The 23095-nt window shown below is 39.4% G+C and overlaps 1 protein-coding gene across 18 annotated transcripts in view; it reads left to right on the top strand.

The window, feature by feature from the left end:
- Positions 1-23095, top strand: part of LRCH1 (leucine rich repeats and calponin homology domain containing 1) — a 236316-nt gene that overhangs the window by 138459 nt on the left and 74762 nt on the right. For all 18 annotated transcript variants that reach the window (XR_006276503.1, XR_006276500.1, XR_006276497.1 and 15 more), the window contains exons 4-8: positions 3532-3637; positions 6739-6875; positions 11320-11447; positions 12749-12833; positions 22199-22304. Coding sequence is in view for 10 of the 18 variants with exons in the window: in XM_038410381.2 (XP_038266309.1) it covers positions 3532-3637; positions 6739-6875; positions 11320-11447; positions 12749-12833; positions 22199-22304 (562 nt within the window). In the remaining 8 variants the exon portion in view is untranslated. The remainder of the gene's footprint in view (positions 1-3531; positions 3638-6738; positions 6876-11319; positions 11448-12748; positions 12834-22198; positions 22305-23095) is intronic.

Below are 23095 nucleotides of genomic sequence, written 5' to 3'. Positions count from 1 at the left end.
CACTTGCCATAGAAATTTACTTAAATTGACTATTGTTCTCCAGTCTTATTTGAGAAAGCTTGTCCATGTTGTGAAACAGGGAGACGACTGATGAGAATAAAATGGAAATATTAGAAGAAATCTGACCTTCATCAAATATTAACCTTTGGAATTTGAAAAGGCATTTGGAGTACATTATTTTAATTGTCTGCAGATGTCCTTGAAGCCAAGATGCAAAACAAAAGCAGGGTAATGTATTACATACTGGAATTAGGAGAAGTACACTGCTCTTGATTTGTCATATGTACCCAACCAGAAAGTAAAAAACTTTGTATGCAGTGTTTAGTCGGATAAAAGATACTATTGTCTCTGGATATTGTGTGACTATGAACTGAAGATGTTTTATTCTTGGATTTCTTAAAAGGTCACCAGCAGACTTTGTCCTTGCAGCTACTAACTATAAAATTATTATTCTTCCTTAAAAAAATCTTACACCCTGAAACCAAAGTCAATTTTATTAAAGATTCATACACACATAGAAATATGCTTCTAGACACATCTTTAGCATACAATTTTTCTGTAAGAGGGGCACTTTACCTTTTAAACTGTAGGTTCTAAAAAGTAAATGCTTAATTATGAACTTGTTTCAAGTCTTTAGATTAAAATTAGGGCAGTAAATCCCTAAACATATTTGGACTAAGAACAATGCAATTAGCCATACTTTACAGTAATTTGGACAAGAGAGAGTTTCCAGTTCATTCATTAACAAGGATTTTTTAATTTCCTTGTCTAAAACCTAAAACAATTCCCTGGCTCTGTTTTGAGAAGGGAAGGAAGTTTTGGCTGCAGTGGGATCCTGATAAGGAGACTTTTATCTCTCTGATACCCAATCCAATATTGTCAAATAGAGCTTCCGTTTTCTCACTAATTATTCTTTGAAGAAATTCTTGATTTGGAAATGGCATTGACATAATATCTTTGAATAGTATTAGAGAAACTCCCTTCAAAGGACTAAATTTGAAACCTGATTTGGGGAACTGCAGAATCTTATTGCTCATGGGTATTGTGCACCTTTGCCACTTGAAACAATAACCATAATAGTAGGAGTTAATGTCCTTAAGAAATTCCCTTGTCTCTTTAGGAAAAAGTGTTATCTCTACGTAAATCATACTCTTGGAGATCGTGTCTGCTTACTTTTGTTGATCTCCCTATTATACAGCACATGAAACCTTGCAGGACCATTCTAATCAAACGACAGTGCTTCACAGGTTAGGCAAAAGGTTCAGCGTTCTTTTCAGTGTCATGTTGACTACATACTGGTGTGTTTGGTAGTATTAGCTAAAGCCTGTAAGTTAATTTGATCTTGTTTTAAAATGCCCTGATTACAAGAGTTGATCTTTGATTACTGATTTTAGGCTTTTTAAGAATCTTGATTAATGCATCAACAGTATTAGTATTATTAATGCATTTATTTTATATATGTATTACTAGTATTAATGCATTTCCTACTTTCCATTATACCTTGTGTTGGATCAACTCCATCTTGTACTGCATCTTAACTTTACAAATCTAACTTTCTAGCAATTGTTTTTAGAAATTGTGAGCTGAAAAGAAGCTGCATCTTGGTCCTGGTTGTTAAAACCTGAGATGAGGGGCCTAATTCAGCCCTCTCTAAATTAGCCATTGGGGCATTGAAATGTACAGGAATTTTTCTTTCTGTACTTTTGTAAATTTCAACAACCTCCCAGATCACAGGAACAAAGCACACAGCACTCAGGGCGTGGCTGCACTTGCAAGTTACAGCGCAATAAAGGAGCCCTAAGGCACTAGCTCACTACCTGTCCACACTGGCAAGGCATGTAGAGCGCTCTGACTCCCCGGCTACAGCACTGCTGGTACTCCACCTCGGTGAGTGGAATGTTTGCTGTGCCGTCGCTGGAGCACTGCGATGCCAGTCTGAACGAGATGTTACATTACTGATAAGCCTCTGGAAACATCCCATAATCTCCTTAAGTCAAGTGGCTACTCTTGTCATTGTTTTTGAATTGCTGCAGGAATGCAGATATGCCATTTGAAAGCTCTGTTTCTGACAGCCGGCTGCTTATCTGCTCCGAGACAAAGCAAGCCATTAGTGTGGAACGCTGTGTGTGAGAGAGGGGGCGGGGCGTGGGAGGTCATTTGCTGCTGTCTGAACTTACAAGACAGCATGCTGACATGCTCTCAGCCCCTCAAAAACCCACTCTCTTCCCCCACATACACACAAGACACTCCCTGTCACACTCCACCCCACCCCACCCATTATAAAAGCACATTGCAGTCACTTGCATGCTGGGATAATTGCTCATAATGCACCGCTCCCAATGCCGCTGCAAATGTGGCCACGCCAGTGCGCTTGAAGCTGTCAGTATAGACAGACTGCAGCGCTTTCCCTACTGCGCTCTCCGAAGGCTGGTTTAACTCAAAGCGCTCTACATCTGCAAGTGTAGCCATGCCCTCAGTATAGTGGAACATGCACACCTGTCATTGCGAATTAACCAATGGAGTGCTCTCTGTTCTAAGTGTTTTGAAGTCTGTACTTTGGAGAACTTACAGACATTCTGAGTTCACAGAGTACTCTGATTAAAAGTATATATATTTTTAGATGTGGTAAACTTGGGACCACTTAACCAAGAAAATAGGGTAAAGCACCTGTATGATTTAGGAGTCTAAATTCCTTTGCCTTTCAATGAGACTTATGCTTTTAAGTCACTAACATGCTTTTGAAACTTTTTACTTAATACTCTTTTAACAACCTCTATATTTCCCATCAAATGATTTTTTTTTATAAAAGAGTTGTTTCCCACCATCTTAAATTTGTACTGTCACATTGAATTGCCAGTTCTCCTTCTCTCTCTTTCAAAGAGATGACTTTTGTAAGAGGAGACTGTTTCTCCTTCTGTAGAGTTTAAAGTATGAATTGCATACCTAACAGTAATTGTGAGCCCCTTCCTATACCCAGTTCTTAAACTAGTGCATAAAAATAACTGCAATTGTGTTATCTTTTTGTGTTGCTAGCGTAGGTTTTAAAAAAAAAATCTCTACATCAATTTTTTTTAAAATTGAAACCCAACTTCTAATATATCTCCACCAAACCTCCCCGCAAATAAACTAATTTAGAGTCCCATCAAAAGAGAGCCGGTTGATTTTAGAAAATTGTTCATTTCCTATCGGTGTTCTGTGTCATCCCCCCCCAAGATTGGAAAGTCCTTCAGAAATGTACTGGAAAATCAAAAACAGATGTAGAAAAATGAACAAGGAGCCCAGATGGCACTCTGCATAACTTCACTAGGCAAATCTAAGTAAATGCTGTATTTTGGTTTTGTGATGTGACACCTATCACATGGCTAGTTTTTCAGTGCAAAGATAAGACATGGCAGGTTATATTAATTTACATTTCATTAACCTGGAAAACCTGTTTTAATGGGTCAACAAAGTACTTTGAATTTCACACCCATAATAGTTAACTGTCTTGAGGGAAGACAGTTAATCATCTCCTTATTGCTTTTAATATAGGATGTCAGCTGCAATGAAATCACAGCTTTACCACAGCAGATAGGCCAGTTGAAATCTCTAAGAGAACTGAATATCAGAAGAAATTACCTCAAGGTTTTACCACAAGGTAAAAAGAAAAAAAATAAGACCTTTAAAATCACTTTTTAATTAAAACTTAGAAAATATGCATGTATTTAATTATGTAAATAAGTAAGATAAAAAAACCTCGCATTTCCTTGTGCTAAAATTTGTTGAGTTTGGATTTACTGTGCATCAGCAACTTTCTACAATACTCACTGCCAAGTGGAAGCAATATGTGGGTCTTTTTAAAATGAATTTATCTTTGATTCATGGTGGCTTGATACTTGTCTTCAAATCATAGGTTTGAAGAGTACTTATTTATGAATGACCTATGAAGGCAGACCCTTCGCTGGTATAAAATGCCTTAGCTCTGTTGTGGAGTTATGACAATTTACACCAGCTGAGGATCAGCCCTGTGGAGTCCTAGAAATATTTTAGGAATCTTGGTGAAAAGTGTATGATGTACTTAAATATACTGTGGTTTTTTTCCTGAGGTCATTGTACTTGCATTAGAAGCCTAATCAAATCGGTACTGCTTCTGTGTGAGTAGAAGTTGCTTATTATTAGGGCTGTCAAGTGATGAACAAAATTAATCATGGTTGATCGTGCTGTTAAATTATAATAGAATACCTTTTAAATATTTCTGGATGTTTTCTACATTTTCAAATATATTGATTTCAATTACAACACGGAATACAAAGTGTACAGTGATCACTTTATATTTATTTTTGATTACAACTATTTGCACTGCTATAACATGAAATATACAGCAGAATGCAGGTAAAACAGAGCAGGAGACATGCAATTCTCCCCCAGGGAGTTCAGTCAGAAATTTAATTAACGTCATCAGCATGGATGTATGTCCTCTGAACGATGGACGAAGCATGAAGAGGCATAAGAAACTTTAGCGCATTTGGCTTGTAAATATCTTGCAATGGCAGCTACAATAGTGCCATGCGAACACTTGTTCTCACTTTCAGGTGACATTGTAATTAATAAGTGGGCAACAGTATCTCTCATAAATGTAAACAAACTTTTTTCTCTTAGCAATTGGCTGAACAAGAGGTAGGACTGAGTGGACTTGTAGGCTCTAAAATTTTATATTGTTTTGGTTTTGAGTTGCGTAACAAAAACTACATTTGTAAGTTGCATTTTCATAATAAAGAGATTGCACTACAGTACTTGTATGAGGTTAATTGAAAAATACTATTTCTTTTGTTTATCATTTGTACAGTGCAAATATATGTAATAATATAAAGTGAGCACTGTACACTTTATATTCTGTTATCAAAATTGATATATTTGAAAATGTAGAAAAACATCCAAAAGTATTTAATAAATTTCAATTGGTCTTCTATTGTTTAACAGTGCAATTAATCATGATAAATTTTTTGAGTTAATCACCAGTTAACTGTGATTAATCGACAGCTCTACATATTATGCTATTGTCCAAGTCAGGGGTGGCCAACCTGTGGCTCCGGAACCACATGCGGCTCTTCAGAAGTTAATATGTGGCTCCTTGTATAGGCATCAACTCCAGGGCTGGAGCTACAGATGCCAACTTTCCAATGTGCCGGGGGGGGGGCGCTCTCCGCTAAACCCCTGATTCTGCCACAGGCCCTGCCCACTCCCCTAAGCCTGCTATGTCCTCGCTCCTCCCCTTCCCCACCTCCTGCATGTCATGAAACAGCTGATTGGGAGGTGTGGGGAGGGAGGGTGAAACGCTGATTGGCGGAGCTGCTGGTGGGTGGGAGGTGCTGGGAGCAGGGTGGGGAGAGCTGATGGGGGAACTGCTGACTTATTACTATGGCTCTTTGGCAATGTACATTGGTAAATTCTGGCTCCTTCTCAGGCTCAGGTTGGCCACCCCTGGTCCAAGTGATGATACCTTAGGAAATGCACCAGAAGAAATTCTATATCATCCACTCACCTCTTGGTCTCTGGTGTTTGATTACCAACACCATTAAACTGTTGTGTGTTAGTTTTTACACACTGATGCACAGTATTGGCATAAAACTGTATATTTGGGGGATATTAAAGCAATAAGACATTAAACAGGAAAGTGGTGCTTATTAACCTACACCTTAATTATGTACATATAAAAATGAGGTGAGTTTAGATATGGTGTTTATAAATTTACAGGACTTGTGGGGATAAGATGCAGTTATGAAAGCCAGCTATTTTTCCTGGGCTAAATCTTGAAGTTCTTACTCAAACAAAATTTTCTTTGAAGACAAGTTAAGACTGAATGTTTGAATGATTCAATATTAGTAATGAAAAGCATTAGAAAAAAGTTGAGCACACTAGTAATGTAGTCCTGTCCACAAAAGGGAACAGTTATTCTATTTGGCATTGCTTTGATTCTTTATAGTCACCCGAATTAATATTAACATGATAATGTGTGGGGAAAATGACTATATTTAGCTATTTTTCTTTCTTAATCCCATTTCCTTATTGTGGCAGCATTGTTTATTCTGACAATGCCTTTGGAGACATCCCATCAGGATTTCCAGAGTTTATGCCATCAATACTGACCTTCCTTTAGTAATCTGAAATGCTGTGGCCTATGTTAGAGACCCAGCCTTCTTGCCTGGCTCTGCCTGATCAGCATTCCCAAAGAAGGTATCTTTGACTGACACAGCGACTCTAGGAAACTGTCTATACTCCTTCGAAAGAATAGTACAATACATTGTATCCCAACTGAGCAACAATAGTTTATACTACTAGAAATAGAAGTTAGAGACTATTCTTTCTACTTAATATAGTACAGAATTTATTTTCAAACCCACTTGTTTTTATGGAATTTATGGATTTAAATAGTTACGCTTCCCTTTGCAGTATGAAAGGTATTTTATTTTAAGCAGCTGCCAAGTTGGCCTACATACTTGCGAATGACAAGTGCTGTGACTATAGCACTGCATGGGCATTGTACACAGAATGTAATTTATAAGGTCTACAGAATACATAAGTAAAGTAACAGGATTGTCCACAACTTGTATTTAGAAGAAAAATACATTTAATTTATTATACTGTGGAATCCTTACTTTCTCCAGTTACAAATAGAATCATATTCAAAAGTACTTACTTCATGTATTTTGTGACAAAAATAAATATCATAATAACTATGATCCTTTCTGTTACTTTTAGAACTAGTAGAGCTTCCCTTGGTAAAGTTTGACTTTTCCTGCAATAAAGTGCTCGTGATTCCAGTTTGTTTTAGAAAGATGGTACAGTTACAAGTATTACTGCTTGAGAACAATCCTTTGCAGTCTCCACCAGCACAAGTAAGTAATGTGTGGCACTTAAATTGTGATTTAGAATAAGGATAGGCTAGATGTCAAGAACAGCCTGTGTTTAATTATTATAGTATAAAATTCATTATCTTGTTTTTTTCGAAGATTGCAAACCCAGCAGTGCTAGCTGTTGGGTCTTAATTATCATAGTCAATTGATTTTATCTAGAATTTTTTCTGAAATACAAATAAATGGGAGATGGTAGGTCTCCTCAAGCTCCTAACTTGTGCTCTTGAGTATACATAGCACCTGAACAGAGTCATTCTAGAATATTCCCCCTACTAAATTGCAGCTACTTTATAAATACATTGTTAAACTTTATTTCATTCACCTGTCTTCTTTCAATGGTTACTGCTAATAAATAGGATATTTTTATGGTGGTGGAGGGGAAAATTGTAAGAGAAATGTTGTGGATAAACCTATATTCCATAACTACTATAAGTGAATGGGCTGACATTTTAGGAAGCTTTGGTGTGATTTTACCAATTAAGAAACCACTAATATGTTCAGGCCAGGACTAGTTAAAACATCCTCTTCTGGAAGCCTACTGTATGGGATGCACATAGAAACTAATAAGTTCCATATTTGGATATAGCCTGCCTTGAAGAAGTGTAATATATTGTGATGGTGAATGTAGACCACACCTCCACCAGTAGACAGTGCTATATCTTACTGTTAAGTAACTGCTATATCTTACTCCAGAAGTAATGACCATAATACAGTTGTATGTTATGTTTGTGATCTGAGGGGTTAGCAGGAAGATCTGTGTTGCCTGTGTTTACTAAGTTGGTGTTTGCTGTGTCTGAGTAAATCTCTGATTCTATAAGCAAATATTACAACCGATGGCTTCAAGATGGCAAAAGCACTTTTGCCTGAGAAGAAATTTACTGGATCTTTGAGTCTTCACAGACTTGGAGTGGATTGTTGAGGAAGTAGCACAGTACCTAGTGGTATTTTTGAATAGTGATGCCAAGATATTTTACCAGTAGCTTCCCAGTGCAGATCATGATTCTTGTAGACAGTTACACAAACACTTGTATAACCTCTATGAAAGGCCATTGGCCTGTTTGGAATACTGGAAGGAATGGCAAGCCAAAAGGCATCTGGAAGAAGAACCCCTGCAGAGTTATATGCGTGCATTAAGGAGATTGTTCAATAGACCTTTCCGTCCTCTCCCTGTCCAGGAGATAACTCGAGTGAAGTAGAATCTGCTGTGCCACATATGGAACTGGCAATTCAGAGAGTAGCAAGCCACGAGAGGATTCTGTGTGAAAAGTCAGTTTGTAAACAGTTTAACAGGAGAACTTCATAATCTGCTGGTGAAGGATAACATGCTGAACGTATCTATGGACCTGATTATATGCAGAGTTCAAAAATATGGAAGAAGAAATTCATGTTTCCCTTAAAGGTATAAGCTGCTAATTTGCAGCCTTAGGGTGATTCCTTTATACCAGATGCTGCACTTCAAGAACTTATTGCTAGTGACATGGCTAAATAATTGGCAGAGGCCCATGTGCAACCTATTCACGGGCCTCCCATAGGTCAGAGAGAGACGGTTTCCCAAGTGGGTCCCATGACAGATGACATTTGCAGGTGATATGGAAGCAAAGGCCATTGGAGACAGAATTGCCCAAACAGAGGTAAGCCACACCAAGGGAAATGAGAAGTTGCTGATGCAATAGGGCCACCATCAGCAACTTTTAGAATGGGCCAGTCAAAAGCTACACAGACACGTGTTACTATGTGTCTGGAGACATCGATGCCTGGAAAACTACAATGCTGTTGAACTCAGGATCTGAAATAAGTCTGATCTATGGTGACCACCCAGTGCTGAAAGGGAAGAGAATTTGTACTGCAGGAGTTAAACTGGTGAGTGTTAATCATCAACACTGCTCCCCCTGAACTTGGGGTCTTTGCATACTAAGTGGACTTCTGTTGCAGTGACCAGTATTTCTAGTGCTGTTATGTTGATAGAGGATTTCATCTGAGGACATCACAAGAACTCTTGGGGTATTAATAAAATAGAATTAATGGATACCATTCAGATATCCCTGCTGGATGTTGGTAGGAGGAAGTGTGGCCCCTGGGGTTTTTAGAGGTGCCTTTACCTTGCCTATAGGATGATAGAGAGGAACTGCATCCTCCCTGTGAAGGCTCAGGTAAAATTGTGGTAAAGCCAGCTAATCATGCAATAATACCCCTAATGATAAAGGACAGCTGCACTGAATCTGTAGGAGTATTTGAAGCCACCAATATCTGGTCAATATGCTGTTTAGCAGAACTCTTTTCAAGCTGGACCAAAGGGTGTGATGTGGATAAGAGCAATTAATGTGACTGACCAGGAAATGCAGCTAGTGAAAAATCAGGCACAGGGTCGGTGTCCAAGGTAACTAGTGTCTCAATGCCTCCCACAGGGGCACACAACAAGAGCTTTGTTGCAGCCCAGTCAGTAAAAGAGCTAGGGGTTGACTTGACAAAACAGCCATAGAAGGCAACAAAGGGAAGTGATTGGAACAGTTACTTGTACAACATGACACTGTGTTCTCCAGGAATAATGAAGAGCTTGGGAGATATGATTGGATGCAACATTGGGTTGTGCTTAAGCCAGGGAATATTCCTGTGAGGCAGCCCCCACATCAGATTTCCCTGGAATAACAGTCACAGATTATTTTTGGGTTCCACAAATCCATGCTTCCCTGTGACTTGATGTTCAGGCAGCAAGAACTGGCAAGGCACTCTGCACCTACACAGAGAGGTGACATTGTGGAATCTAATATCAGTGACCTGATGACCGCATTCCAGAAAGTGGAGGAACAGATGAGCTGGAAATGAACATGTCGAGCACAAGATGCCAGGAAAAAAGGAAAATGATGTGCCCATCCAGGAAGGAGAGAAGCTGTAGGTATGCAACTGGAAAAATCCCAAAATTACTCCTTTTTTGGAGGGGACATTACACAGTAATTAAGAAATTAAACAATTTATCCTTCCTGATTTAAAAAAAAAAGTGAGAGCCCACCCTTTTGTATTGCATTCAGAATTGGTGCCCAGCTTCACTGAAAGAAAGGGGAGGGCAAACATTGAGGATGCTCAACAATTATTCCAGAGGGCTTCAGTAGAGGATTTGGAGGTACTCAGCAGGTTCCTATGGCTCAAAGGGGAAACTGGTTGTGGACAAAGAATTGCTGGGGTGTTCTGGGACCGTCAACACAGTGCCGTCTTCATCAGATAGTCTGACCACAACAAATAGGCCTGATCTAGAGGACATGAATCCATCACTCGCTGATCTAGATCCAACTATGAGTGATGTGTACATGACTGAATACAGGACTTGAGCGAGCAGATGAACATGGAAATCTGAATGCATGGCAGACTATTTGGATTCCTAGGAGTTAATGTTTAATATTTAACTAGAGAGGGGAATGTGTAATGATTAGTTTAGATAGCACCTCCACCAGTAGATGATGCTATATCTTTGTCGGTGTGAAGTTGCTGTATGTGGGTACTTGCAGTGTCTGAGTAAATCTCTGATTCTATATGTGAGTTCTACAGTAAAACTGAAGGAAATGCCTATGTTCTCTGTAGGCTTCTGCCATCCAAAGTTTTCCACTGTCATTGTTTGGATGCATTAAACTATTACAGCTCTGCTATGGGAGCCGAAAATGATTGTTGATTGACAGGCATCACTTGGACTAAGAGTAAGACATGATTTGCTTAAAGAAAATAAGCAAAATGTTTTCCATTAACCATAAAGCTGATTTTAAAAGATAAGTGAAGCAGACAGCACCAAGTGGTGAGATTAGAAATATTAGCTCATCTTTTTTTCAAATGTAATAAATGCATCATACAAATGCATAGATACTTGTAAAGACAGCTTAACTACATAGAAAGACAACACATTTGATTCAAGTGCCCTGTTAACTACTTTCTTAAAATAAAAAAATATTTATTACTTTAATATTTTTCAGTTTACATTTTGTCTTTCTCCATTGGGAAGGGGGAAGGTACATTACTTTCCTCATGGATTTATAATGTATCATATGTTAATATGGCTGCTTCTTGTTTCTACTTTCTCTACACACTTACTTGGTTTTTGATGTTAAGGGAGGTGCATTACTCTTGGAATGTATTTATACTAGAAGACGTAAAGTTGTGCACATCTTGCCCAAACCCACATGGGTCACGGTGGGCATGTGCCAATTGAAGTCATTGGTAAAATTCCCATTATCTCCATTGCTGCTGCTTAACATCTTCTCCAAAGCAGCAAAATTAGATAGCACACGGTTTTTGTTGTAATTTTTACAAACGATATAATCTGATGAAAAACATTCTGTCTGCTATTTTTCTAGGAAGTTAATATTAGTAAGGTCAAATTTGGAGCAAATATTTTTTAAAAAAATCTTTATGGTTATAAATGTTTTTTTTCTCATCCTAATAGATTTGTATAAAGGGTAAAGTGCACATATTCAAATATCTCAGCATACAGGCGTGCCAGATTAAAACAGCAGACTCACTTTATCTTAATGCCATAGAACGACCACACTTGCAGCAACCTGTGGAAGAGAGGTAAGTATAAAAGACTAACGCTGCATTCTTTGTTAAATCAGTTCTAGCGGTCTGGAAACAAAGTGGAATATATTTTTTATTCTTTTACTTCAAGAGTTTTCAATGTAGTCTTATGTCAGCTGCACCTTTTTCTGAATAAAACTCCGATCTGAATTAATAATCTCTATTGCAATTATTAAAGGCAACCTTTTTCAACATTCCTGTGTTGTACTTTATTTATTAATTTATCACATATACTGTAGCACAAGTATATCCTTTGTATTCATTAGCTTTTCCTCTATCCAATAAAAAACCAAAAATTATGGAAAATACTGTTTTCATGTTTCTGAGAATAATCTTATAATAATGGTTTCCAGAGAAACACAAAACCTCTGGTATTTCCAAAGATTATTTGACACAAAGTCCCAGTAGTTACTGATAAAAGATGGTAAAAACTGAGCCTTTATCAGAGACCTGGCTTTTACAAAGACTCATAAAATTGCGTTTTTATTTTTATTGGTAAATATGTCTAGTTGCTGAAAAAGTGATACTGTGCAAAAAGAAAAAATGGTGGAATTGGGCAGGATTACAATTTAATTTTTCAAATCACAAATAAACAGAAATGTGTGTGGTGGAAAAAATGTAATTGTCAATGTACTATCCTAGGAACATGAGCATATGATTAATATTGTACAATGAGTAAAGGTAATATGTTAGGCAATGAAACCAGAGCAGAAGGTACCTGGTATTATTATGGTTTACCAATTTAAATAAGTAAACCTCAAGGAGTTTTTAAATAAATGCATGTCACAAAGGTACCTATGTTGTTAATTGCTTCATGCTCTAGGGAGATCCAACCCCCTCTCCTTCAACACAAATTAATTTTTAACATAATGCTCAGGTGCGATTCAGTTGACTACAGTCTGAATTCAACTATTTTAGTTGATTTGAAAGTCACTTTGGGGATATGCTAAGCAATCAGAATGCTGCTAAACTGCTGGCAGTTTTTATCTGTGTGAACAAAAAAGGATGACTTAACAATAGATTATTTTTTCCTATACTTAATCTTCTTTTTAACCAATCAGCTTACTGTCTTCTTAGAGGAACTTGTGGAGTTGTTGGTTTGTTCCATTTTACTTGGTATTGAAGATTTGCACAATAATGTTACCAGTCTTACTTCACATGTATTATATTATTAATTTAAGGGACTGATCTTGGACCATAGAAACTAATGGGAGTTTTGGTATTGGCTTCACTGAGATCAGGCTCAGGCTCTTACTGCGCACTAAGATAACTTTCTGTTGGCTTTTGTTTACATTTAGCATTGATGACATATATCCAAGTAAGAAGGATTCTGATTCAGGTGTTGGCAGTGATAACGGAGATAAGCGTTTGTCAGCTACAGAGGTAAATTACCTGAATTTTTTGCTTTTTCAGCCATTTTGGTTTATACTTCCAGTTGGATAGTTTTGTGGAGATGCTTTCTGTGTATCAAAAATATGCAGCCAAACCCTGGACAGAAATTTCTACAAAAGTAAAGAGTGAAATGATGAAATTAGAAGAAAAACTTTATTCTATCTGTCCTGTGGAAGGGGCTGTCAAAACACTTATTTCAAAAGGTTTTAAGAATACATTACTGAAGAACAGAAGTTCATCATGAGTGGATTGATGCTTTTAAGATTTTATTGCCTACGAGAATTAATTATTTATCTCGCTCTGATTGAAAGTCAGTGGGAATTGGGCACCAAACTCCTTTAGGCACTTTTGAAAATCTCACCCTAAATTTATTATTATCTTGCTTCCACCACTCAGATCATCTTTTCAAGTTCTTTCTGTCTAAAGGCCATTGGAAAACACAGACTCTGGATGTTACAGCTGCTTTGTAATGTTCTTACACATGGCTGTTTTGTTCTCTAAATATTCATTAAAACAGATGCCAGCCTGGCACTCTACTTTGCTGCTGAACTGGCCTTTTTTTTTTTTTGGAAGCCCAAAATTGAAAAAAGAGCCTTTTGAGGTGAATCTCCCCAAAGTACTAATTTGGACTTGGTGCAGTTTTTAAAATATTATACGTTTAAAAACAGAAAGAGAAAAGTGTGAACAGAACGATGGGAAGCTGCTGAGAAAAGAATAGGTAAATTGAATCTTCGGGGGAGTTGAGAAGAGCAAGTAAAAATGGATGAATGGAAAAGAGCATGGGAGGGAATAGTGTGGAAAATGTGACAGGGAAAGTAATGGGGTATGGGGGAAAATGAAGAAGGAAAGGAAAAGGAGGAAGTTTAGCTGTGTAATACAGCTCCCAATGGGTCATGACTTTAGGACTTTATTGGTACATGCCTTTTTCTTTTTTTGTACAACACCTGCCATGTTCTTGATACTAACCAACGGAACCATATCACAGAGTGGCATGATGAAAGCTTTAACTTCTCCTTTTAATTCTTTTAAAGAGAATGCTGCCATTTTCTGTACTACTTGTAAAGTATGGATTTTCATGGGACAGTGGGTGTTGGTAAGCCCATGTGGGTGGCCTCCCCTTGTCCTGGTCCCAGACAGGGGCTCCCACAGGGAGCAGCAATGGCCAAAGCTGCTTCGTTACTCAGATGTTGTAAATGTGAGAAGGATGCGTCACCTAGGGAGGTGGTGGAATCCCCTTCCTTAGAAGTTTTTAAGGTCAGGCTTGACAAAGCCCTGGCTGGGATGATTTAGTTGGGGATTGGTCCTGCTTTGAAGAGGGGGTTGGACTAGATGACCTCCTGAGGTCCCTTCCAACCCTGGTGTTCTGTGATCAGAAGAGGCCACGTATCCAGTCCCCACCCTTTCCTCCCACCCTCCTTTGTATACTGGATGCTCGAATTTGAATTCTGTTTTGTTGGGTTTTTTATAAGTCTGGCAGCCACAAGTGGGGAATTTGGTGGTGAGGGTCAGTAAGACATGAGGCACACTTTTAGCCATTATAAATAATAATACAATGAATGGGGAGTAAATCTCTAAAGTAATTGAATGATGAACTTGCAAAAACTTGTCCAAGTTGCCATAGAATTTTTGGTCTGATTGTTGGGAGGAATTCATGTCACTTTAAAGGAATGCATATTTTGCGACTCTGAACATGTTTATGCTGATTTTCAGTGCTCATCTGCCTCTCAAATGGGTAGGAGAGAAGTTTTTTTTGGAAGTTGTGCAAGGAGAAAGATTCAAGTCTAGAAACTGAATTTATTGTAAATACAAAAAATAGAAACTAATGAGCACTTGTCATAAAGGATATAAATTGGTTTGTTTTTTAAATGTTGGAACATTAAAAAGGGCATCAACTGGAAAGTATTTTGACAAGCTTCCCCCTAAAAATGACGCTGAATCGCGGCAATTTCAGGCCAGAGTTTTAATAGTTTCCCTGTAGTCCTGGGAGCATATATTCCATTCAAGGAGTCTGAATTTCCTTATTGCCATATTTCTCCATATTGCTTTTCTCATATGTTTGCTTAAAGTGACTAAGCTTGTTAATGAACCACTGTTATAGTCACACAGGAAGCTCTGGAATAAGTAATATTTCTAGAAAATGGATTATCCTTCCTGTAATTAAAATGTAGCAGGCCTATGCTGGAAAGTTGTTTTAAGCTAATAGCAGGAGTGAAACAACCCCTTTTTCATATAATAGCACAAAGATTAATTATGTAATATTCATGTATTTATTCATTCATTCATTTTCTCTTTCCAATAATAGAGAAAATGGGAAATAGGATCATGAATCCTAAACATGCATAGTGAACTTAACATGAAAGAAGTGAATGGTATCACATTTTCTTGTACATCATACTTTGAGACCTCTATTGTACATGGAAATTTTGCAAAATTGTGATTTCAAGTCCACATTTTGTAACCAAATACATCCGTGATCTTTTAAAAGAGAGCATGTTAAATTGGATTATAATCACTTTCACTCCTTTAAAATGTGAATGCTTTTACAATGTACAAAAGTCTCATCTTTCTTACTGAGACTATCTTTACAAATATATCAAAACAAATTGACTTGTAGTTCCCTAAGATTAATTATATTTCAGTTCATTCATAAAATGACACACAGAGGTCATTCTGTATTTATTGTTCTTTTTTCAAGCATGTGTGAGATTTTTGTGTAACTTAAATAAAAATGGGATTTTTTTAATTCAAATTAAGTGGAGTTTGTTTCATTTAACACTGATGTATATTTTAGGAATCTTGTCAGATATGCAGTTGGGCAGAAAGGAGGGAGAGGGGATAGTGAGCTAAAGTAACAAATTACATATATTCTCTGGCTAGCTGGTCTGACCCTGACAGCATCATAGAGGTCATTTCTTTATATCTGAAGTGTAGTCCTGGATATTGCCAATATCACACACAGACATCTTCTCCTTTCATGTATTGTTTCTTTAGAAAATATATTGATTATGGCAACTGTGAGATAATCCTGCTTTTCAATGGTATCTCCTTTACAGTATCTCATTCATCTTTAGAGATGATGGGTAACACTTTGATTCACCTTTTTTCTTTAAAACTTCTGTCTCAGTTAAAATTCATTATAACAGCAGCAGATTTTTATTCCTTTAACAGTAGTATTTGAGATTTGCATAGGGAGGTAAAGATCCATTTGATTTTTCTGCACCATTACCCTGAAGGATGTGGCATTGGTACCAGCACTGGAGGCTCTTCTTTGAGTGCTGATCCCTATGTGTTTTCCACTGTGGGGACGCATGTGATCCATGCCCCTGGAGCTGGAGAATTTTGAAAGCTGTGGCTGCTGATCCACATAGTCACCCTGGCTCACCTCGTGCCTCTGACGGAGATAAAGAGTGGGTGGACCAACTGCCTCTCTGGTTCCTTCTCACCGCCACATGGTCCAGGTCAGAACCTCCACTGTCCAAAGCTTTGGATGTATTTCTTTATCTGTTAACATATATTTAGATATCTGTAAATTTTTAGGAGTTTTAGAATTTAAAAGTTTTATCTAATAGTTTATAGTATTTTATAATTAGTCTCCCCGATATGGGGATCACTCCTTCCTCTGTACCCCATTTTGGATATTGGACTATGCCCAGGACTCTGGGGTTCAAAATTTGTGCTTCTTGCCTGCGATCCTTCTCAATCAGCGATGACCATCAATGCTGCATGTACTGCCTTGGGGAAGTCTGTGTCATGGCATGGCGCAATATCTGCTGTTTGTTCCCCAGTCATACCCAGGAAGGGTGAGAATTTTGCCCAAGGAAGCACCTTATGGAAAAGGCCATGAGGCCGCAATCGGAACTAGGCTGGGAGCCCCCCTCAGATCCCTCCCCACCCCCGTTCATCCATCGTCCTGACTCAGCAAGGAGTGCGCCTTCTCTCATGAGGCCTCGTTCAGGACTTCAGCAGGGTTTTGTCAGGAGAACAGAGAGCATTCTCATAAGCATGAAACTAAATCTTCCTCCAAATCCACTTTGAAGAAGTTGGATTCAAACCTACCTAAACCAAGCATGTCTCTAAGCTTAGCCCAAAAGAACTTAGTACATCCTAAATCTCAACAGCATGACAAGAAAGGCCACAAGTTTAGGGCCCCATTGGCACTGAATCACTATCTGCCAGCACCAATGCCTCTCGTACCTTCAAAACGCAAACCCTGGGTTCCACCAGTACTGATGAAGATCGATCACTGAGAGCATTGGCTACCCACAGCAGTCTTTGTCTTCCATGGCTGTGTCACAGACTATCTGTACTGTGGCTCCAGCAGTTCGAATGGGTAGGACCCCACTCCCTCTAGGAAGAGCTGAGACCTGTGCTGCTCCTGAGGACGTCTTTGCTCTTCCAGATCTGGAGTCTCCTACTCCATCAGGTCCCTGCCTCTCGAGAGGTTCTGACTCCACCAGGAGAGCCAACATTTGGGAGGAGTGTGTCTCCCATTCCATCTTTGAGCTGTGACTTTCCTCCAGTGGCACCATTGGTATCGCTGTTGGGCCCAAAATTGGCTTTCTCCTCATCAGTAGATACTGACCCACCTGATTGAATCATTATTCCTTCCTCCAAAACGCACCTTCCTGGTCAGAAGGCCTGGAGCAGCTTGGGACCAACCTCCATCTCATCATCTGCCTCAGAACCATTGGTATCCCATGCAATGGGGACCTCTGAAATCCCCATTTGATCAATCTTATTGGCCATACTGGGTGCCATGGGACCAATACCATCCCACAGAATTGGTCCAGTATGCTAGGGAGTTGTCCTTTCTCTCCCATTAGAGAGGGCAACCAGAACTGCCAACTGATGAGGAGGAGTATGTGCTAAATCTGTCAGTTCCATTGGAACTGACGAGATTGCCATCTTTGTCTCCAGATGAGGCAGTGTTTCTAATGTCTCCACCCCCACTCCCATTACTATAAGCAATTCCAATTCCTCGCAGAATTGCAGGGGAGCTTGCAGATTCCTCTTGAGAAAGGTTCAGGATCCTCAACACAAGTTCCTAGACATCCTCCAGTCCTTTGGCTCCACTCAAATAGCACTCCCTATTAATGAAGTCATACTGGAGCCATCTAGAGCAGTCTGGCATCCCCTCGCTATCTATGCCCCAACCCCTCACAGGACAGAAAAATGATACTATGTCCCAGCCAAACCTGTGGAATTTTTGTTCTCTCATTGCTCCAGGCTGCCACAGAGAAATCTAAGCAATAGACTCCCTAACTGATAAGGAGGGCAAGCTTCTCAATTTATTGGGAAGGAAGTTTTTTCTTCTAGCCTCCAGTTTAGGATAACCAACTACCAGGCATTGATGGCTAAATACGAATTCCATGAATTTTGAATAGTTCAGGACTTTGTTGACTGACTTCCGCAGCAGAACAGAGCTCAATTGCAGGCTCTCATAGAGGAAGGCAAATTGGTTGCCAGAACCACTCTCTAATCAGTAGCAGATAGGGCTGATGCATCTTCCAATGCAAGGGCTACTGCCACTGTAATGTACAGGGAGTTGTGGCTCCAGGGTTTGGGGTTTTCCAGGGAAGTCCAGAACACTGTTGAAGATCTACCCTTTGATTGTTTAATAAGAAGATGGAGTCCTTACACACTCTAGAAGCCTCCAGGGCCACCCTCCACTCCCTGGGAATATATACACTTGCCCCAAAGAGAAAATTCCACCAGCAGCCATGCAAGCCTAGACTGATGGCTCAACAGTTCTACCACCAGAGACCTTATGCGCCACCTTGTAAGAGTCAGAGGGTCCAAAAGACCTCCTTTGCCCCACACCTTCCACAGCAGGTTTCTCAGCGTAATGCTAGCACTCTGCAAAACGTTATTTGTGATGGGATCTTGAGAGCTGCAGACTACTAAGTCCTACACCTCCTGACCCTCACATACTCTTCAGGGATTGTCTAGTCCTCTTTTTTCCAACACCTGGAGTTCAATGACAACGGACAAATGGGTATGGAATGTCATCCATTCTGGCTATATGATACAGTTTATGTCCCTATCCCATCCAAAACCCCTGCCCTGCCCTCTTTCGGGTGCCACTCTCACAAGAAGATTCTCAAACAAGAAGTGGAATCCCTCTTAGAGTGAGAAGTGATAGAGCAGGTTCCTCATTAGTACCAAGGGAGGGGTTTTTACTTGACATACTTCCTAGCATCCAAAAAGAAGAGCGGTTGGAGACCCATTCTCAACCTCTACCATCTTTATTTTCAAACTCAAGTTTGGTCCCATTGGCATCTATAATTCCATCCCTGGAAAAGGACATGCTATTTACACCTCTCAACATGAAAGACACCTACAGTTATGTGGACATGACTGTCTCACGGGGTGACGCTCTATTTCTTCCATGGTCAGACCACTTGAACTATACCTTCCCTCCACTACTACTCTTGCCTTGGGCTATACACAGGATTCAGCGGTTCAAGACATGAGTTATCCTCATTGCCCTCAACTGGCCCCAAAAGTTTTGATTCACAAACCTTCTACGCATGCTATCTCAGGCAGCAAACATTATTCCAACATTTCCTGATCTCCTGACCCAGGGGAATGGCAAGATCAAATGTCCCAACCCCCATCTGCTTCATCTCAGGGCTTTGCTTTTGGATGGGCATCATCCTTAAAAGCTATCATGTTTTGAAGCTATACAGAACATCTTTTCTAATATTAGGAAGGATTCCACTACAAAATGTTACCTAGTTAAGTGGAAGCATTTTTCTATCTGTGGGCATCAGAGGTGTCCCCCTGAAAGCTGCTGCTATTCTTCTCATTCTGGACTTCATTTTTTTCCTTAAAGACATCAGGTTTATCCATCAGCTCCTTACGGTCCATTTGGCAACAATCCGTGCATACCATCCACCTTCACAGGGCTACTCTGTCTTCATGCACCCATTGACTAGCAGATTCTGGAAAGGCCTAATCAGAATTTTTCTGCCTATAAAAAGGCCCTCTCCTCAATGGAACTTGAATCTTGTTCTCTCCATATTAACTAAGCCTCCCTTTGAATCATTAGCTTCTAGCTCTGTCTCTCCTATCCTTGAAAGTCACATACCTCATAGCTGTCACCTCAGCCAGAAGGATTGGTGAGCTTAGAGCACTGATGGTGGATTCTCCTTATGCTTTATTCCATATGGACAAATTTTCATTATGTTTACACCCTAAATTCACTCCAAAGTATTTTCAGAGTTTCACCTGAACCAGTCAGTTCACTTAGCTGTGTTCTTCCCAAACCCACCCTCACCCTCCAAAGAAAGGAGTATCCATGGCCTCAATGTTTGAACTTTAGCCTTTTACCTGCACAGAATAAAATCAATCAGAAAGTCTCCCAGACTATTTCATGCCATAGTGGAAAGGGTCAGGCTATATCATCTCAAAGTGGATCTCAGTCTGTATTTTGTTATGCTATCAGTTATCTAGTCTTCTCTTATGGGGTAAGAGTTCAAGCAACGTCTGTGGCACCATTTCAAGAGGTGTCTCTAGTTGATGTCTGCAAGGCAGCTACATAGAGCTCCAGGCACATGGTTGTGAGACACTGTGCCTTGGTACAGGACTCCTCCGCTGATGCATCTTTCAGAATGGTAGGCTTTTGTTTGGCTCTGCCATCTACAACCTCGCACCCTCCTGTTATTTGGGTACTGCTGGTCAATGGCCCAGCACTCGAAGAAGAGAAAGCTACCTACCTTATAATAACTGGAGGTTCTTCAAGATGTGTGGTCCTAGATGGTACTACACTACCCTCCTCCTTTCCCCCTGCTTTGGAACTTTTTATTCTCAGTAGAGAAAGAACTGGAGAGGTGGTCAGTCCGCCCCGCCCTTTATCTCCTTGGTTCAAGGCACAAGGAGCCAGGGCGTGTGTGCAGTCCTACAAACGCTGCTTTCAAAATTCTCCAGCTCCTGATACATGGAGAACATGCATTTCCACAGTGCAATACAGTTAGGGGTCACACATCTCAAGAAACTTCCAGTTTCTATGAAGTAAGTAAGTTTTTCTTGTGACGTGTAGTTGTCTCAGGATATTAAAGAGACAAGGTGGGTGAAGTAATATCTTTTATTGGACCAACTTCTTTCTGTTAGTGAGAGAGAGAAGCTTTCAAGCCACAGTACCTTTCCTGGACTTAAAGAAGAGCCCTGTGTGGCTTGAAAGCTTCTCTCTCACCAACAGTAGTTGGTCCAATAAAAGATATTACCTTACCTACCTTGTCTTTCTCATAGGAAGGCAGAAGCTTTCAAAATGGCTGCATCAGGCGCTAAAGTTGTTTGAAATTAATGCTACAATAGCCTTAGATTTTTAAGATTAAAATTAGACTCTTCTCTTCTGCGACTTTGATCCTTGTAAGTCTGTCTGTCAATGGCTTCCATTGCTAACTGAATAAAAATATAAGTACAAATGAAAGAAATGAGATACAATATTTCAATTGTGATAGAGCTATGATGACTTTATATAATTACAAAGTTGCTTTGGATAGTTCCTATTTGGCCCTATACTGTTTAGGAAACACCTGGGAAAATCAGTTACATAGTTTAAAAAAACCAACCACCCTGAATAGCCTGAGGAAGGAACGACTGCAAATGAGCGAGGCTGCATTTACCTTTCAACACTTTCTAAATTGTTTGCATAAGTCCACTGATCAAAAAACGCTGCCCAAACCTTAAATATTAGAATTTGTGATCATGCCAATAGAAGATGCCACTGTATTGCACTATTTTCAGCTGATAGTTGCTAAATTAATAGGACCTGAATCTTTGGTCCAAAATTATCTTTCTGAATCTGCTGCAAAAGCCATCTGCTAGACAGAATTTGTGGAAGTGTTGAGGAATGTCTCTGCAAAAGTGGAAATGGACACTACTGCTGCTCTGATTTAATGACTGTCTCTCTGAATTTAATTTCCTATATATGATTATTTTTAAACTGCTGGATGGTCATAATTATGTGATTATAACTCTAATTATTAGGCTGTGTAGAGCTTTTTGTACAAGGACTTTTGTTTTAAATCTAAATAAATCATTGTTTTTGAAATTGTATGTATCTAAATTGACAAATAAAAGCAGTTGTGCAATACTAAGTTATTTCACTGTTGTGCTTTATCACTCATGGCAAAGGTTTGTCAGATTCCTCAATGTATATGTTTGTATGTACTAAAAGCACTGAATTGTGAATGTAGAATTCACGGGTCAAAAGTATAGGACACATAGCCTTCCTCCCTATAAGCTACTATTTAATCTTTTACATATTTGAATGCTAATAAAATAATTAACATCAAATGACATTTCAGTCTTGGTTTAATTTTTAAATTAATGTTTTTCTTGTTTCTTCTCAGCCCTCTGATGAAGATAGTGTCAGCCTTAATGTACCAATGTCAAACATCATGGAAGAAGATCAGATTATAAAGGAAGATACGGGTCACCACATCAACCTACTCCAAGGTCTGAACGTAAAGAAGAGAAAGTTGTTAATAACAGGAATTTTCCCTGCTATTCTCTATGTAATGCTGTATGAGTGCAATTTACAAAAAACTTCCCAACCCAAATTTCTACTATCAACATGCTTAAAACCTACTCCTTCAGTTTACCACTATTTTTCTTGGAAAATTTATGAAGCACGTTTAGTTTTGTACTTTTGAGAATAATCGCTTAGGCCTGAAACTACAAAGGCACTGAGGCAGTTAATCCCCAGATTTAGATGCCTGCTATCTCACTCTAGGTCCTGAATGCCTATCTCCTGCCTAAGCCCCAGAGTGATCTATGAACCAGAGTAAGGTAGGCATTTATCTACCAAACTCGCATGCATATCCTGATCCTGTAGGCGTGCTTCGAGGCTGCCTACTGGATTGGGTACCATTCAAAATCTGGCCACCAGAGTAGGAGGAGGACATGGAAGGTGGTGGTAGTGGTGCACCTTTAAACTTTTTGCCTAGTGGTTAGAGCACTCATCTGGGATGTGGGACAGCCAGGTTCAGTTCAGTTCCCTCCTCAGGCAGAGGTGGGGGAAAAGAAATTAAACGGGTTTCCCACACCTCTCAGGAGAGTGCTCTAACCACTGAGCTATGGCATATTCTGATGTGGGGCTCTCTTAGTCTCTCCTGTTAAAGCTGTTCTATTATGTATATTTAGTCATTGGGCCAGTGAGAGAAAGTGACTCTGTAGCCTGATGGTTAGAGCACCCACCTGGGAAGTGAGAGTACAAGAAATAGATCCAGTATCTGCTTCCTAGACTG

Source organism: Dermochelys coriacea, chromosome 1 (genome assembly GCF_009764565.3).
Source record: "Dermochelys coriacea isolate rDerCor1 chromosome 1, rDerCor1.pri.v4, whole genome shotgun sequence".
NCBI lineage: Eukaryota > Metazoa > Chordata > Testudines > Dermochelyidae > Dermochelys > Dermochelys coriacea.
This window is presented reverse-complemented; position numbering and strand designations above follow the sequence as displayed.